Source organism: Sinohyriopsis cumingii, chromosome 16 (genome assembly GCF_028554795.1).
Source record: "Sinohyriopsis cumingii isolate HCF-2022 chromosome 16, ASM2855479v2, whole genome shotgun sequence".
In the NCBI taxonomy this organism is placed as follows: Eukaryota; Metazoa; Mollusca; class Bivalvia; order Unionida; family Unionidae; genus Sinohyriopsis; species Sinohyriopsis cumingii.
The window spans coordinates 3,295,270-3,310,691 of record NC_142976.1 but is presented as its reverse complement, the minus strand read 5'-3'; the positions used below and the strand labels follow the sequence as shown (position 1 = coordinate 3,310,691).

General features: G+C 35.5%; 1 protein-coding gene across 1 annotated transcript in view; it reads right to left on the bottom strand.

Moving 5' to 3' along the window:
• LOC149779834 (flap endonuclease 1-like) overlaps positions 1–15,422 on the bottom strand; it is a 49,067-nt gene that overhangs the window by 21,178 nt on the left and 12,467 nt on the right. The window contains exons 3-7 of the mRNA XM_089936504.1: positions 15,261–15,363; positions 12,539–12,602; positions 7,307–7,416; positions 1,807–1,943; positions 544–610 (exon numbers count right to left, since the gene is read on the bottom strand). Of these exons, the coding sequence (XP_089792630.1) occupies positions 544–610; positions 1,807–1,943; positions 7,307–7,416; positions 12,539–12,602; positions 15,261–15,363 (481 nt within the window). The remainder of the gene's footprint in view (positions 1–543; positions 611–1,806; positions 1,944–7,306; positions 7,417–12,538; positions 12,603–15,260; positions 15,364–15,422) is intronic.

The window sequence follows — 15,422 nt, the reverse complement described above, 5'->3', positions numbered from 1 at the left end:
TTGATCTGAGAAAGTTGAACTAAGACAAATATTATTTATAAACATAAATGGCTGTTTGAAGCCTAACTTATACAAGCTGGCCACACATAAAAAAAGAGTCAGTGGTTAGTTTCATTCAATGTAAGTTGTCAATCAGCAGTGAAATTATAACTGTTTCTTGGTGCACAAAACAAACTATTTGATTATTATTTTAAGCTGGTGATGAGTTAATTTATAGGATGGATTCAAGTGAGCAAAGTACAGTAATCTAGTGTGGAACATAAATTTGGGACAAATAAACATCTATGTATAATTTATGATTCTGATGAACAGTGCTAATAAATCAATCCAAATATTAATAATAATAATAATAATAATAATAATACAAAGAAAAACAATAATAAGGATGATATACGGTGTATAGTGTTTGTTCAAAACAAAATTTAAAAAGGTGAACATGTGTACTGTGGTCACCTGTGTACAATAGGGGCAGCTGCTATTGACAGACTTGACTGTGTAACAAAGCAACATCCCAAAAAAATCATTTTTGAATTTTTAATCTACCTCATCTTGTGTCAAGTTCAGCTCTTCCAAAATTTTGGAATGGTGGTACTCCTTTATGGGCATCTTTCTAAAAGAAAAAATTAAAAGCATATTTAAACTGATCCCTCTTATTCAAGTTCCTTTCATACACACACACATTATATATATATATATATATATATATATATATATATATATATATATATACACACACACACACACACACATATATACATACAGTAGTCCCCCTCTTAAACGGCCCCCCTGACCAGCAGCCACCCACTCCTTATGGCCAGAATCCGTTGGCACCGACGAGTTTGTGTTCAAAAGTACCCCTCGCGAAAGGCCACCCTGCAATCTCGCCAGTCAGATTCATCAAGCAGAGAGCACAAATAAATGTGGTAGTCACATGATACAACAAAATCCCAGGCAGTTCTAGGAATAAATGTATATAATTTTGGGTTCTTTTGATTTTGTATTTTTATTACAACCAGCATATGACTTTCATTTAATATTTTCTTCTACAACATTTGAAATGGGATATTATTGATATCATGTGACTACTATGAGGTCATGTACATGTGGGTTGTGAAATCTGTGTACTCGTACGACTACCAATGTAAATCGTGAGTACCAGGTCAATTTAATTTGGGTTTGACTAGATTTAACAACAGTTAAGTTTGCTAGGCCATCTGGTAAGTTGCTATGCTTTGCCGCCACCTTGTTGGCCTCTTGTGATGCTAGACTGGTTTTTATATCTTCCATGTAAGAAAATATATGGATATAGAGCTGTCTGGGAAAAAAAAAAGTATACTAGATGAATCTAATCCACTATGCATTTGGACTGACTCAACAAATGTGTTTATTGGAAGAACCCAAATGATACATACTGCAACCTCTGAATATTCTGGTCAGAATTCAATAAATTAAACTCACGATCAGTTCAGTTATGACTCAATTACGTAACTGTTTTGAGCATCAAGTGGAGGTGGAAAATTCCCCGTTTTCCCGAATTACATCAATATTTGCAAAATTCATGGACTTTTTACAGTCGGGAAAAAAATGTATCATTTCTCCCAACTTTTTCCTGATAAGTTCTTAAACATTTTGTAAACTCATCCTATTCACTTTAGAGAATTTTGGTGATCTGTCAAATGGCAATATGCATATTTTGTCAAAATGTTGCCTTTCACATGATCCTTTTGCTAATTATTCTGCTAGATTTGCAAAAGTCTAATCCTTATGAATTTTTTTCTTCCAATGATGTTTGTATTGACAAGTTACCTGGCTTCACTAAATGTGAGATGTCTCAGAACAACAGGTGATCCAAATGTAAGGGAGTCCATATCTTCTGTTCCTGTTGCCCAAACCTTCCCTGCCTTCACAAGTGCTGCACACTGGGCCTCTGCCTCACATGGGGCCTGGAAATATTTGTAAAAGGAGACTCAAGTGGGCCTGAGAAAGTTCAGCTGAGTGACAAACAGAAGAATGCAAAAGAAGATGACCAAAAAAATCTGGGTTCATAGGATGCTTTCTGCAGAATGCTGCTGAATGCATACATTATGAAAATAATTTTCTCTATTTTTATTATCATCATCCATATATGATTGTACATCACCATGAATTGCACATAATTTAAAGGTCACAGTGCTGATGAGCAATTTTTGAAAAGTTACTTAAAGAGAATCTATTTTTAGTAATGGTGGCCATATTTAGCATCCCTTGTACAAACTTGTATGGCATTTATGCAAAGTTTGGCCGTAATTAGCTTTGGCAGTTTCCAAGATGCTGAAATTGACAGTGACCCACAAGATATTATGCACAACTAACACAGGTCATTAGTTTATGTTCTCTTGGACAAGTGAGCTCAATACAAATTTTAAAATGATGAAGGGTATTGATTTCATATTAAGTTCACTCTCAATGCTTTACTGTAAATATTGTTTTCTTAATGTTACCAAGTTACAAAATAAACTGACTCTGTATTTGGACATCTTATGTATGAAAAGAATTTAAGAGGAAAAGAAAATACATGTAAACATCAATTCAAAACTTTCAACTGAAACAAGTCTTCCATCTCAGATCAAAGGGTTGAGCAAGTTTGTTGTACAGACATGATATTGGTCTTCCATTAAAAAAAAGCTGAAATTTTTTAAAGAGGGGTTTAGGGGTCCTCCCTCATTGTGGTCTCAAGGGGCAGTGCCCTTGATCTGGGAGTCCAGGGGGCCAAAGGTTCCCAACCAACAACACATTTTACACTCATAAAAAACTGCTCTTGGTGCAACTTGTGAACATAAAATAAACCAAAATAATCATTTGAAAAACTAACAAACTTACCAAAAATGTTCAACTTTACTTCAATAATTTCACCATATTTAGTCACATGAACTTGTTCTCCAATACTACTGATGATGAACTTTTCTCATGTGCATGTAAGTGTTCACGTCGTAATAAGTCACAATAATTTGTCAATTTAGCAGCAAATACATTATACTTCTCTTTTCATAAAAAATCTGTAAAATAAACACCAAAGTACATCAACAATATACAGTAATCCCATACGTTCACTTGTCTTTTTCACCAATGTACAAAACCTGTTGATATGCCCGTTGAGCTCTTTCTGCAGCTTTGGCAAAGATTTCTTTAGCTTTCCTTTTTGTCACCACTGACTTTTTTGGTTCAATGTGCAATCATTTCTTTTCCTTCTCAATGATGGCCTTTTTCCTTTCAAGCTGGTGCTTGTATTGGCAGCATGCAGTGCACATATTCTGACAGAGGGGTACATCTGTTCTCTAATGCAAGAAATCTTTCTTCTTATAGTAACTAACTGCATTTTTTCCATATACCTTCTGAGCTTCAATTTTTCCGTATGCAGCTTCTTCTGCAGGTGCTGTTCCAAGCTCTTCCAACCGCAATTAATATAATTCAGATATTTCTTGCCGAGGTCACAAAATGCCAGTCCTGTAGCATTCAGTTTTCTTATAAACTGACCAACTAAATTTCCGTCAACTTTTCACTCCACCATTCCCCTTGCCATACATCTTTTGAACCTTTATCTAAACTTTTTGTGTCATGCTCTCTCAACAACTCAGGACACCATGTTTTGCAAGCATGTTTCTTTTTTCCATTGCCATCAGTTTCTATTACACAAAGAACGTATAATTTGCAAGGGTTGTTGCGGAATGGGACTGGACAGACCATTTTCAATAAACCTGATTGGAGATGATATAAAAAAATGGACTATATTGAGAAAAATCAGATTAAAGTTAGTAGAAAAGCAGAATTCCACTTTCAAATGAAGAAATATTATGTCTGGTTATAGAATACATTTTCTTGCCCAAAGAACAGAATTATCCTTATCTCTTCCTAAGATAAATAATCTTATACAAAATATTTATGTGCTACCTTTGTGAAATTGTTTATGTCACTGGTGCATATCTTGCAACATGCAGATCATTTCATGGAGGCAATATTTTAATGTACATAACACATGCAGATTATATCATACTGTGGGAACAAGAATGCATTGTTCAGCGACTTACAATAGTGGCTAACCAGCGATGATGAGAAGGTTGGATTCAATCTGTACCCTCATGAATAGCTAACCAGGGCTGATCAGGTGGCTCAATTGAATCAAAAACAGGTGCAGCATGCTAACCAGTGACAGATCTGCCAACCCTAACAAGACCTTCTCATTTAAGGCATTTAATATTTTTCTGTAACTCATACCAATTTTCAGTAACGTGTAATAAAATATCTTGTCCTGTTATTGTTAAGCAGGAAAACATACAGTTAAGAAGTGTGAGCTGAGACTGATACAGTGATAGTAAACATTGAACCAAAAAGTTTATAAAGTACACTTAGACTTTAATTACCTCCGATAGTTTTCCCATCTCTTAACCTGATGTAATTCTTGGCTTTTTTAAATCTTCTCAATTTCAAGTGGCAACTGTAATCACCCCTCCTGCCATAAAACATACTCGAATCCACAAAAGATGTCCAAAAAATGCAATTTTTGCCCTGTCTGCTTTTTCCCAAGAATTCTGAATATTCCTTTTTCTTCTGTGATAACAGATTCAAGATTTAAGAGGTTTACTGTCCCTTTCATTTTGAACACGACACCATTTTGAGAAAATTCTGTAAGCAAGTTTTACCATGCTGATGTTTTGCATGACAAAATATGTACAATTTAAAGTGTCTTAGGTACTCCTGTAAAATTATTAGTTCCCTGACCAACTCTGTTGATTATAACATGAAACCCAGATCTAAACCAAACATGGACAAGCAAGTATCCAAAATTCAACTGCAACAATCAAGTTCTGTAATTTTTGCTATTATTCCTTAAGTCCATATTTTAACTGTCATTTCTGTTAGACTTATGGTCAAATTGTAAGGGTTGGCAATGAGTCACCATGGTCCTTACCACATGCAACTGTACACAATAATGTCACTCTACAACGGTTTTGTGAAAAAATAACACGAGATGCATAGGTAAAAGAATACCCCCCTCCCGTATGGATGAGATATGGAAATCACCCATTCGGAAATCTAATCCTGTTGGATTAGATTTTCCTATAAATACCAACCTACATAGTGGAAATTTTTATCAGTTTTTGCCTTATAATGATACATGAACAGAATTCATCCAAAAATAAAGTAAATGCAAGGAAAGAAAAAACCTCAAATGAAACATACAGTAGTCCCCCTCTTGAACGGCCCCCCTGACCAGCGGCCACCTGCTCCTTACAGCCAGAATCCATTGGCACCGATGAGTTTGTGTTCTAAAATACCCCTCACGAAAGGCCACCCGGCTAATGTGACCAGCATATTAGTGCAATAATATAAAATTTTGCCATCACAAGCGGCCGCATTTTATTTTAATATATATCCAGAACCAATATTTTATTCATAACGTGTGTTAAGTATTCCGATTTCTGTTTCCCGATGTCAGGTTTTCATTAATGAAAGAAATGCTGACTAAAGTACATGTACCACTAAGGTTAATTTTACACCTCACGAGAAGCCACATTTATTCCATAAAGGCGAGAAGACTCAAATTTTAATCCATACAAAAGGGTAAGTACATGTAATCCAATTAGCCTTACTGCTGTGTTATCATAAGATGTCCAGTTTAGTCACTCTGATAATTGTTAAGATTACAATTATTGAACAATAATAACAGCTGAGAAGTGGCAGTATCGATGTACAATATCCAAGTCAGCAGGAAAATGGTTTGATAGTCTTTATGGCTTCCCTTAGTAAGATATTGAGTTTGTTCACTTTGATAATTAGTGGTTATTACTACTGACAATAATTGTCAAAATTACAAATCCTAACGGCCGCAAGGTCAAATCTGCATGATGGTACATATCGAAGCCGTTTTGGCTTCTCTCACTTAGTGTAAAGAAATGCATAAAAACAATAGGGTATCAGACTGCGTCTAACGAATCACATGACAAGATCATTTCCTTTAAAAACACAGGGCAATTTGTTTAGATGCATAAAAAATTGTTTTATCTGTATTGGAGTTGGCAACATAACTTACTGCAAAAAGATCAACATGTCAGCGAGGAAAGAAATTTTCAGTTTAGAAGAGAAAGTGAAAATAATTCAACTGACCGAGGAGGGGGTCATGGATCCTTGCGGAAAACTAATGTCGGAAAAGACTAATAAACAATATCGTGAAAGATAAGGAAACAATTTTGCTTAAGTGGGAGGGTGAAATGGACACAGAAAGGAAGATTATTTGAGCCAGGAGATGTTTACATCCTGATTTGAATGACAAGAAAAAGCAACAATTCTGTCAACTGAATTGGGATATGACGACTTTAATGCAAGTAATGGATGGTTGCACAGATTTCAAGTGCGACACAATATTAAGTGTCCTTAGTGGAGAATCAGCTGATGTTAATAATGAAGTTGTCGAAGGCTGGAACAAAAGACTAAACGATATATGCAGGGGATACGACAGCAAGGATATTTTTAATTGTGACAAGACTAGTTTGTTTCTTAGACTGTTATCAACAAAGTGACAGATGATGTGATCTGTAACATAATTATAAAGACAGTTTTAAAACTATTATCAATAGTTATTCATAACATTCTTTTGAAAATGATGAAAGTTTTTTCTACATTATTTCACAATACGCATGTGATTTTTTTAAATGAAAATATTAAATGTTTTAGAATTAAATGTACTTGTGACTTTCTTCATGTATTTACTATCAATGGTTATTCATAACATTCTTTTGAAAATGATGAAACAGTTTGTTTCGCATTTATTTCACGACATGCATGTGATTTTTTTTAATGAAAATATTAAATGTTTTAGACTTAAATGTACTTGTCACTTTCTTCATATGTATTTACTATTCGCATTTGTCATCCCCCTCTAGAAAGGCCACCCTCATTATAAGGCCACTTCCCTGCTGTAATAGGGGTGGCCTTATAAGAGGGGGACTACTGTACTTGATTCATCAAGTCTGTAAATTTTCTTTATTATTAGTACAACAGTTACTATGAAGCTCATCTGTGTAAGTCATTTATTCCATTAAAGAATTTAAATTTAGTTCTAACACTACTTCTAAATTTATTTAACTATGTTTTAGTTGTATCTTATTAAGGTCAATTATTATAAGGTTTCAGATACAGCATAACTTGTGCTTTTAGGTTTCATGAACAACATAACCTTCTCACAACCAAGCTTTGCTTGAAAATACCTAGGTATAATGGAAACTAATCTACAATATGGAACCATGTTATGAAATGAGTGCTTTGTACTTACCGCTACATACGGGACTCCCATCAATTTCAATAGTTGTTTGCATTCATCATTATGATCTTTGGTTACTTTCACCAGTCTCCTATTAAATTTATCCATGTTTTCAACATCGCCTGTAAAAAAAAAAAAGTTATTTTACTTAATAAAGAGAGGAAGAGTGAATCAGCTCACGCAAACACAGTAACAACTGGAGCAACTTATTTTATAGCTTACCACTATGGTAAACCACTGCAATAATCCATTCCCGTGTATCATGGTTGTAAGCCAGTGATAAATGCATCCTGGGCTAAGCTACCATATTTTAATTATGTCAGCTCTGATGCAAATAGCTCTATCAGTAAATTGACTGCAATAGTACAGTGTCAGAAAACAAGAGGCCTAAGTGAGTAGGATGATATCACTTGAAAGGCTTGCACAACATACCAATTAAAAATTTCACTAAGCAGGATTGTGTTGTATTATTCAGCAAACTATCTCCCAAACTTTGATTTCCATATTAAATCCCCAAAAATATTCCTTCTAAAGTTAAAGGTATAATTAATATGTACAGTTTCTCATAATCAAAGTCGGGGCCCCGAGTGGCCGAGTGGTCTAAAGCGCTCTTCGTTACGGATCACTGCCATCTCACCTCTGTCTGCGGCGGTTCGAGTCTAAGATTCAGCCAATGTGGGCATGTGAGAAAGCTTGCCAGTAGCTTCTCGTGGGTCGGTGGTTCTTTCCGGAGTTTTCCGGGTTCTTCCTCCACCATTAATACTGGCCGCCATGTATAGCCTATCGTGTGCTGAAAAATGGCGTTAAACCCCACAACAACAACAACATCATAATCAAAGTCAGCCACGATTTAGATGATAATAAACCCAACCAATAAAAACGCATGGCTTACAGAGCAGGATCAAGGGCAGCCAATCAGATGCAAGATTATCTCATTAATACGCATGGATCCTGCTTACTTTTGAAATTGCTCAAGATCTTGATGATATTAGCTCATGTTAAAATTCTGATCAAGATCAAATTTGAATTATGGCTTCCAGAGTAGTAATAAACTTAGTCAAACACATGCAAGAACACTTAATACATATGCATGGGTCTTTTTCATTACTGAGTGAATCCATGATTTGAATGATGTAAACCAATATTACAAGTATGACTGAAATCATATCAGTAATATGGACTTCAGAAAGGTAACAAGCAACTGTTGATGGATGCAATACACTAAAAATAAGCTCATTGGGTTTTATGGCTTGATGTGCTAAATACATTAAAAATAAGCACAGATTATACAACTATTTGCCTCGTTTGTGTGTTGTTCAGCTGTAACCGAATACACTTAAGGCTATTGTAAAAAGTCTCCCTTTACACACACTGTTCAAATGACAGATTATATATAATATAGTGCATGTGTGTATGTGGAGAAAGTCTGGTTATATATCAAAAGGCTTGCTGGAAAAAATCCTTTCCACCCATCATATATATATATATATATATATATATATATATATATTTCACACATCACTTGTGGTTTCATTGAGTACTGTTAAATACAGCAAAGTTGCTGTGCACTATGTCACAAAACACTCTGAAGTAAGAGTAATAAACTGATTTAGACAAGAATCAGCTGAAGAGGAACTGCTTTTCTGACATCAAAAGTTTTTTCAGGCAAATTAGATACTGTTTTCATGGATGGGCACTTCACTCAGAATACAGGATGGGCCCCCAATCTGAAAATAGAGTGGCCCAGGGCATCAAACTATCCGATTTTCTTGAGCACTACACTGAAGCAGGTGACTTCCCAACATTGAAAGTGCTGCAAATGCTCCAGACAACAAGAGGGAAATAGTGAATCCTTCTTACTGGCCATATGACTTTCCTCAAAGTGACAAACTTCATCTTTCCACATACAACAAATGAGGCAACTGTATGTGTGTGTAAATATATATATATGTATATGTATGTATATATATATATATATATATATATATATATATATATATATATATATATATATATATATATATATATATGGGTTCACAAAGGTTTATGTGGAAAAAAAGTTTTAAGGAAAATTCAAGGACAGAATGCGGATTCTCAAGGAGTAACACTGAATCAAGATAAAAGCTAAATTTACTCTAAAACAGGAGAAGTAAAAAGAATAAGACAAAATAATTACTTAAAAGCAAACTGTACTTGCCATTAATTCCGTGGAACAAGAAGTCATAAAAATTACAAGCTCTGTAATCTAAACTAACATGGCATATAACTAACACTGGTACCTCATAAAAAATAAAACAGTATAAGAGCATGTAAATATACAAGGATACAAAAAGGTAGCGGGGGATACAAGCATCTTACATGGAAAGCAGCATGCTTTGTTAGTGATTCTGTCACTTTTTTGAAGCCAAGCTGGATATTCCTCCTTTTCATGCCATACTTCATGAGAGCAACAAGAACCCTGTTTATAGTAACAGCTTATAATTAATCAGTTGCGTTGTTTTACTTTCTGGCTCTTTTAAAAACGGCTGCCTGCCCACAAATAAACAGCCTTTATTCATTAAAAACACCCTGGATTCCCAGAAGGCAGATGTTCTAGGATATTGTATAAGGGATACTACTAGCGTGCAATTAGGAGATATATTCATCGCTGTCCACTAAATACTTTAAACACTGATTTTTTAAATCAAAATATTAACAGGGTAGGAAATAATCTGACATCAGTTAGTATTAGAGGAGTGAATCACAAGAAACATCATTTCACTAGTGATGTACAAAAACCTCAAGATAAATGAAATCTGAAATACATACATGAAAATAAAATATGGACTTGGGAGAAATAACACACACAACACCCAAAAAATCATATGATTGACAGCAGAAATGCTAAAAAGACGACTTAATGGCCAAAGTGCTGTGTGCCCAAGAGACTTATAAACACAAAAAGTCCAAGGGAAAGCAGATGGTATTCTGTTCTTGATTCAAGACCTCCAAAAACTAATTGGAGGGAATAATGGCCTTGGACTGGGGACTAGCAATGGTAAGAGATATACTAATTGGAGGGATTAATGGCCTTGGACGGGACTAGCAATGGTATGTGTCACGTTTGCATGCCCATGATTACGTAAGTCAGGAACAAAGGAATGGGTTAGCGCCATGTGTATGTAGACCCTGTGTCTATCATAGCGATTCGTGTTGTACAAGAGCCCACATCGTTAGGTGTCAAAACTAACATGTAGACGTTGGAAGCTTTGTTCTAGAACAAAGGACCCTCGATGCTGTTGTAAATCTCCCTGCTTTGACAGATAGCCTGAGGCTTGCCTGTTAAGCTGGACCGACTGGGGTAGAATTGATAACCAATCAGAACTGAGGAAGGGTGGGGCCATCAATTTGAACCAGAATTTAAGTCATTTGGGCTGGGAACGAATTAGTCATTGTGAAGCATCGTGCTGACAAGTTGTAGTTATAACTCTGAGGAAGCCACTCGTGAATTGGCGGAAAAAGAAACCTTGGTACATTCAAGGACAGAAAGCTTCGTAAAGGTCAGCGAGTTATTTGCTCGACTGTTGCAGAATGTTACGGCATTGTAATTGTAATTATGTGCAGTATGTATATTTACTTACTAGAATTGTTAGCACATAGAATTACCTTTGTATTGTTTACTTTACATGTGTACTTGAGAAATGAGATATGATTATGTAGATTGCTAGCTCGTAGTCAGAATTAATATTGTAATTCGCTATCTGGTTACTTCGTGGTAAACTTGTGTATTTATTTATGTGATTTTCTAGATTTTGCAATTGTTGAATTAAATTGTAACTTTGGAAATGGTTGCAGTGTGTAAATTTAAATAATATGGATATTTGAATATTTGTGTACACTTGTGGGAGTGTAATGTACAGAAATGCATCTGATTGTTGTGATATTGTTCAGAATAATGAGAATATATTGATGTCACGCAATTTAGTGATGTCTGTATGATAAGTAGAATACCGCTCTTTATTGCAACATTGTTTTTTTCATAAGAACGTGTGTGGTTTTCGATGTGCACGAATGCGTGACCAAAGATGTAGATAGCCTTTATCTCATGACTGATTGCCGATTTTGTGTGAGGTGAGATGGCTAATGAAACATGCTAACGTCCTTGAGTTTCTCACAGGAAGCTTTTGGGGACAGAACTACCAGGTAGTCAAGGCCCGAGTCTCAGAGAGACAGGATAGAACAAGGCAGTAGGCAGAGAATAAGCCTAGTTGCTGGAGAAAGAGAGAGAGAAGGAGGAGGAGAAAAGGAGACAAAAAGGGAAGAGGATAGGAAGAATCGGAGTACGGAGAACGCCGGAAGGAGGAAAGGAATTGGCAGAGTAGAGCACAGATGAGTAGAAACCAAGTACAGGGGAAAGCCATCTCACACTATAATCACATGATGAAATAGGTTGTTACATGGTCAAGAAGAAGAAGATTGGTTGAGAAATTAATATCGTTTAAATTGTATTAAATTGTTATTCTTTTGAATTTCACCTTTGTGTTCTTAATAATTTAATTGTCGGTATTGCTGACTGGGGGCTGGGAGCTGTATCTCTCTCTATCACTAATTTCACTTCCTACAAAAACGAACCAGGGTGGGAATTCCATAGTAATTCAAATAAATATTGGGAGCACCCCACCCCAACTCATAACAGAACGTTCGTAGAATGCCACAGTATGACATTCAGCAATGCAAAAATAGTAGGTAACAATGTTAATGCCATCAAAGTTGTGGATACTGTTGAAATTAACACAAATGCAGAAAGCTGCAAAAAGTATTTTGTGGTAAAGTAGGAATTCACAATTCCACATGGGCTGTATTTTAACATTTATCAAACAGTATCAATAAACTACAAGTCCAGAGTGCAAGCATTTCTTTTTTCTGCAAATAAAAGGTGGATTTTTCTGAGGTTCTCAAATTTTATGACTATGCAGAAGAGGTAGCATTTATGATAGATTTAAAATCAAACAAGTTTAAAGAGATTTTGCAAGTTATGCAGTATATTAATTATGCACTCCAGTATATCAATTATGCAGTCCAGTTTATTAATTATGTAATCCAGTATATTAATTATGTAATCCAGTATATTAATTATGCAGTCCAGCATATAATGAGAACACAATTTATCTAATCTCTATAATAATTAAAAGTACTAGGCTTTCATGTCTCTATTATAAAGTTCTTCAAGTATGAGAAAAAGCATAACAATCAATTCAATCCTACCAGCTTCCTCTGCTTTCTCAAGGGCTTTCTGTGCTTCCTCTCTTCTCTCCTTCCTCTTCTCCAGCTAAAACACAGAATGAAGAACAGAATTTGCAAACAGAATATCTGACACCAAAAATGTGATACATAAATGGCATTATATAAAACTGTTTTGTTTCTCTGATACTTGGGTACTAAAATGCTAAATTATATACTCCACCCCATCAATAGTGTGTATTCCTTGTCTCAAATGTAAACAACATACCATTTTTCTTCTTTTAGTGCATGTGACCTTGACCTTTGTTCTACTTACCTCAGAAACAAAGTGTCTTTCTGGTTTCAATTGCAAGAAATTAACAAAGTTTGACAATGGTTTTAAAGTATAGGGCTCAAGTTATTTTGAGGTAACTATTGTCCTTCATGGAGTCGCAATGACTTACCACTAATTAACACTGAAAAGCAATTGCTGACTCTTATCATGTTACCTCTGTACCTGATTATATTATACCTCATTATATTAATAACAGCACTTCAATTAGACTGACTGCAGGCACAAAATAAAGTGACATGCACAGGAAGCAGTTCACTGAATTTTGCGTACATTCAAAAGACTTGGAAAAATTCATTTAAGCTATGTCCTGCAGGGTAAATAGCTTGGGACTTTTACTTGTCCTGCAATGATTTTTAAACATTCTACCCTGTATATAATTCTGAATGTGCTTAGAATACTATTTACCCAGACAGGCATGCATCTTGAAAAAGTTGTGTACTCTTAGTCCCCACTGGTAAATACTAGTGGACGAGTCAATTTTTCATTCCCTGATTCACAGGAATCTTGCTATCTAATCCAAGGTTGTCACAAAATTTGAAAGCTTTCCCTTAACAGGAATACATTTTTAAGCATGTAAGGTTTGATGACAAATAAGCAGCTGGAGAGAAAACTAGGTAGGAATTGGTACATGATCAAGTTTCTGGCACACATCTTATTTTCCTACTATGTTCACAGAGTGGAATCTGTTTCTTTTTTATCACTTGCCAAAACTTCATTATTTGAATATATGGACAAAACCCTCATCAGCTGACAATAAGGTGTAAAAAAAAAAAAGGCATCAATGAAGCTTTTTGAAAACAACATCATTTCATACTTAAGATTATCCCTGACAAGGATGAGGAATAACAAGATCTAAAGTGGCAACTGAAATTAGTTTGTATGCAATCTCATGTACCCCTGAGAAAGACTGAGTATAGCAGGGATGGCAATTCACACTCTAGTTCAATCCTATTCAGAGGACATTTTTATTTATTTTATCCTGTCAGTTCCAATACCTTCACTCAATTCATGTAAAAATTTGTGGTAATTTATTACACTATAGCTTCTCTAATAATTCCAAGCTTGTTCCTAAGGCTGGCAAGTGTTATCATTTCTCTCAGTAAAATTAACCAGTCTGAAACAACTGTGACTTGAACTGTAACTTTGTCCACTATGCTGGAAACAACAATTCCCAAGCTTTAAAAGCTCCTGCAACTAAACATCAGTGATGGGCAAGTGAAATTTCTTGCCAAGTAGCCCAAATTTTATATTAAAAACGAATTTCAATTCAATGGCCATGTTCCACATATATTCTTTGCCATACTTTAAGATATCAACATTATATGTATTTAATAGTCTTCTATGCAGATAAACTGAAATTTAGGAGCAGAAACCACCTATCTTCTTTCATGCTGACCAAGATCTTTGATCTTTTCACCTCAATATCAATAGGCTGATTCCTTATTTTAAGTGCAAATCATCATCAAAGTTGGGTCCAGTCTGACATGCAGAATTAATGTTATTGTGCAGAAAGTACTTTTTCTTCCATATCCTATATGTAAGACATCCATAAAGTATGGTCAATGTATGTTGTTGTTGTTGTGGGGTTTAACGCCATTTTTCAGCAAACGATAGGCTATGCATGGCGGACAGTATTCATGGTGGAGGAAGAACCCGGGAAAACCCTGGGAAGAACCACCGACCTACGAGAAGCTACTGGCAAGCTTTCTCACATACCCACATTGGCCAAATCCTAGACTTGAACCCATGGAGACAGAGGTGAGATGGCAGTGATCCGAACAGAGATTGCTTTAGACCACTCGGGCCCCGTCAATGTATGTATGTGATGCCGAAACTTTTTATTTCTCCAGTCACAGTGACCATGACCACAAAATCAATAGGTTTCTTCATTACCCCAAGTGCAAGCCATCACAAAGCTTTGTAACCATAGATGATAGACAACTCAACTTCTTGGGTGGAAAGTCATTTTTCTTCTTTCAGTCAATGACCTTGACCTTTGAGCACCAAATCAACAGGGCTCTTCCTTCCCCAAATGCCAGCTATTCAAAAAGTCTGTTAACTTTACATGTTGAAAAACCTGAGTTACTGTGTAAAATCCATTTTAGTTCTATCAGTCACACTGATTTTTGACCTTTTAACCCAATCCTCCAATCGATAGGGTTCTTCCTCACCCAAGTGAAAGCCAGTCACCTAAGCGAAAGTCAGCCACAAAGTTTGGTAAGTGTAAATTGTCAACAACTATAGGTATGGTTTGGAAACCAACTTAGTGAAAGATTGACTGAAAACATAGTAATGTAATGTGCTTTGCCTTAAGGTATTTGTATAAAAACTATTATTGTTGCCCACTGCAAGTAAGCAAGACAGGTGAACAACTCTAGGGACTAATTATATTTTTCATACAGCTTATACTACCTCTCCTGATTTCATTTCTGGTGGTTTGCCATCAAACACATAGACAGGCTTGATTCCATTCTCAATCATTCTGATTGTGCGGTAAAAGATTCCCATCAAGTGACTACAAAGAAAGAAGCAGCCACTATGATTCAATTTTTCATAAGAAAGAAAACATCTACA